The following is a 3,785-nucleotide window of genomic DNA, read 5'->3' as shown; positions in this document are numbered from 1 at the left end:
TGCTCTTTAGCACTAGGCGTCTAGTAAGCGATAGCTATCGCTTACCTAGACAAAGGCCGAAGCACCACAGACACACTTCAAGCACAAACTCGTATTTGTAAATAAATCTAGTTAGAACGGCCTCGGCCAAAGTCTTACATAGCCTCGAGCTCACTAGACTCTAATGGAACAATAATAACACTACTGCACACGGACCGTGCACGATGCTGACGCGACCAGCTCTCCTTACCGCACTAGTACACATGAGCACACGCAGTTTCTTATGCAAGCACAAGTACCTCTGGCACCTATGCAACAAGGCAGCCGTCAATCACGTAATCAGCAATGGGAAAGTGAAAGCCTAAAACTGCTGACGAAAGCAAGAAAAATTTAGGGTACCAGTAACCAGCGTTGATGAGGGGAGATGACAAAGTGGGGGGGGGGGACTTGGATTACAGTACGCACAGCCCCGGCGATGTGCAGATGGCGTAAAGTATCGACCAGGAGGTGTAGCGGCCCGCTGGACGGATGCAAGGATCCCATCTCCATATATTATGCTATAGCGGAGGGGCCGCCGGTCAGATTCGCATGCACATCGGTGAGATTAGGGGAAAGGCGGATGCACATGCGATCAGTGTGGGGTGGGGGTCAGCATGACAGAGAGCGGCTGTTAGCGAAAGATGCTCACGTGATTGCGTCTGCATGAAGCTAGACTCGCTGCTGCTTGCATAGCACATAGTGTAGATCCGGGTATCTTGTCCGCAAGCTGCGAGGGCTTGGATATCTTAGAGATAGAGATTGTTGGCGCGGATGGCTTGGAGAGCATCGAGATGTGGGTTTCGCTGGGGGACTGGGGAAATGTTCCATGCAAGTGTGATGATGGTGGGATGTAGCCACCAAGTGATATAAGTAAGTGGGAATGGGATCGGGAAAACGAACAGCCTCGTATCTATCTGCTTATGGATGTGACTCGCGTTTAAGAAATGACGTTATAAAGCTCCCATTTCGCTCCCCGTGTTCTTATATAGATGACCGCTCCCAATTCTTTTATTACTTTTCCGTCTTTCCATACATCTACAACTTCTGCCCCGTCAAAAAACTGCTCGCGCATGCCAGTAGAGTAAAAAAAAACATGGGTCTCAAGCTAAGCAACACGCGGATCCCGCCGCCAAATCCCGATTATCGTACGTATTGCTAGTAGAGTTATTACTTTGGCAAAACAAGAATAAAGCCAGGCTGACTGTTTACGTGAAGAATGGGGCACGTACAGTAGCAAGAAGAACAACGGTGAGTTTCCCCGTCCCAGTAACTTTGAAATGGCACAGTGAACGAGAAGAATCCAAAAAAGAGCTAATTTGGGAATTATTGAGCTGCTAAATAGTCAACGGTCATTCTGCATGCAAATGGACTGCAGAGACAGGCTGGTCGGAGCCAGAATTCATCGCAAGCCCTTATCTGCAGGTGCATGGTCTGGCACCGGGACTACACTATGGTAAGCACAGTGACTTCCGAATCCAAGAGAAGAAAGAAAAAGAAAAAGAAGAAGCCCGACTTCCAGGGTTCCAGATAGGCTAATCATGTGGGGATAGGCCAGCAAGTCTACGAGGGAATACAAGGTGAGTTTCTTTGTGCTGCAAACCCGGTTCCCGGTGACGTGCATTGGGAGGCTATTCCCATGTCGAGACTAACGGCTATGCAACAATAGCCCGGCGAACGCACGACAACCAGATACTTATTTTCCGGGCGGAGGCAAATGCAAAGCGCATGCAGCGGTCAGCCGAAGCCGTGTCGATGCCCAGCGTGCCCGAGGCGCTATTCCTCAAAGCGGTGCATCTGGCCGTCGCACGCAACGCCGAGTTTGTGCCACCGGCGGATTTCGTGGGGAGCTTGTACATCCGCCCGTTCCAGTTTGGGTCGGGGTGCCAGATTGGGCTGGAGCCGCCAGATGAGTTTGTGTTTTGCGTCTTTGTGCAGCCCCATGTGGCCTTTCACGGGTACGGGACGCTGCGCGCGCTGGTGTCGGAGGACTTTGATCGCGCTGCTACGCGCGGCACTGGCGCTGTCAAGGTCGGCGGGAACTATGCCCCTGTCATCAAGTGGTCGCGGGAGGCGCGTAAACCTGAGAATGGCGGTTGGGGCGTGCTGTTGCATGTCGACAGTAAGACGCAGACGTTCATTGATGAGTTTAGCACCTCGGGCTTCATTGGCATCACGCGTACGGTGGATGAGAGCACGAAGAGTGAGCGTACGACGGTGGTGGTGGCGGATAGCCCGGCGGCCATTGAGAGTATTACTGCAGTGACGGTTTCGGAACTGGCGTCGTCACTGGGATGGGAAGTGGTCAAGCGGCAGGTCAGTATACCGCTTCAAGAGCCAGGAAAATTCCTCTTTGAGACTGACATGGCGGTGTAGGTGAGGCTGGATGAGCTCGCAGACTTCAGCGAAGTACTTGCGGTTGGCACAGCTGCTGGACTGGTGTCGGTCGCCGTGATCCGGCATCAATCTACGGATCGTGACTTTAACTTTGTTGAAAACGGGCCTTGCTATGAGGAGTTGTCTAGCACACTAAAGGGCATCCAGCACGGCAGGGTGGCGGATACGTTTGGATGGTGTGTGCCTCTTCGGTTTGAGGAATTTGTATCTACATAGGATGGTTCAGGCTACTAGTGATGGCGTATTGAAGTAAAGACTCTGGCTCTTCTCAGCTTCCGCGACCCCGCCAATTGTTCGGAGCGGAAATAACGGCCGTGTAACTGCTTTGGTACTCTTGTTTTTGGCAGTGTTCACAGCTTGTTTGTCTCGTGCTACCGTAGTTCTGGGCACGGTATGTGGGAAATCCGGTGCCAGTACCCAACACAATCACAACTGCATACACGTTTCTATAATTGAAAGCTGTATCCAAGACACAAGATGATCAGCGCCGCACCCCGTGGCCTGACCCTTCGGTGCCCCCGAAGCAATGCATGCATGATCCAAAGTCAACGTGGAGCTTGCAGGTTGCTTTCACATGTATTTCCATGGATGTCTATAATTAGTCAGGTGTGACGAACCGTCGCGCGCGCATGAATCAGAAATTTCAAGTGCGGTTGGCCAGCAGACGGCATGGACACATGTTTGAGATATGTTGTCTACAAGCCTATTCCGGCCAGGCGTCAAGGCTAGGCCTGGCGCCCACGCAACGTCGTACCGCACTGCATCCGGCCATTTACCCTACCGCCAGGCGTTGGTCTCGTTGTGGAAGGTGTCAGCAGGGTGGGGCACACACAGCGGCAGGGCATGCCGGGCGCGTAAGTATATACATGCAGCATATGCAGGGCAAGTCAGTGTTCAACGAGCACTTGAGACGGCCGAGTGGAGTGGTTGAGCAGTCCGAGGGAGCGGCGGCTTGGGATTGGCCGGCATTTATTGCTCGCGTTGTCTAACTAGCCCCACCACAAAGTGCGCGCGACCACAAAGTGCGCGCGCGCCTTACAACCACCTCAACCTCAACGCGTCGTATCCCCACCACCATGGCTAATATTGAGGCTGCGCTTGCAGCTATTAATGCCCTAGGACCTGATGAGCCTTTTTCGTATACAGATATTGCAAAAAATATAGTGTTGTTCGATCTACGCTTACCTGAAGACACCAAGGCCTACACGCCTCACGCGCGATAGGTGGCCAAAAACGGCAGCTCCTCCACCCACAGCAGGAGCAGGCCCTAATCGCCTATATCAATCGACTAACAGATAGAGGCTTACCACCTACTCAGCCAATGATACGCAATTTTGCCTCACAGATCGCCAAGACTGAGGTTGGGAGTACAC

The 3,785-nt window shown here is 52.5% G+C and overlaps 1 protein-coding gene across 1 annotated transcript; it reads left to right on the top strand.

Moving 5' to 3' along the window:
* Positions 1 to 1,111: 1,111 nt before the first annotated feature.
* On the top strand, positions 1,112 to 2,628 carry SETTUDRAFT_86779 (uncharacterized protein; the record flags this gene model as incomplete). The annotated part of the gene is made up of 6 exons (XM_008022293.1): positions 1,112 to 1,163; positions 1,234 to 1,266; positions 1,394 to 1,471; positions 1,569 to 1,595; positions 1,685 to 2,331; positions 2,392 to 2,628. 6 exons carry the CDS (start codon positions 1,112 to 1,114, stop codon positions 2,626 to 2,628), a joined length of 1,074 nt encoding a protein of 357 aa, XP_008020484.1.
* Positions 2,629 to 3,785: the final 1,157 nt, after the last annotated feature.

This window comes from Exserohilum turcica (genome assembly GCF_000359705.1).
Source record: "Exserohilum turcica Et28A unplaced genomic scaffold SETTUscaffold_1, whole genome shotgun sequence".
Taxonomy (NCBI): domain Eukaryota; kingdom Fungi; phylum Ascomycota; class Dothideomycetes; order Pleosporales; family Pleosporaceae; genus Exserohilum; species Exserohilum turcicum.
Note: the sequence above shows the minus strand (reverse complement) of the source record. Positions and strands in the feature narration are given on the sequence as shown.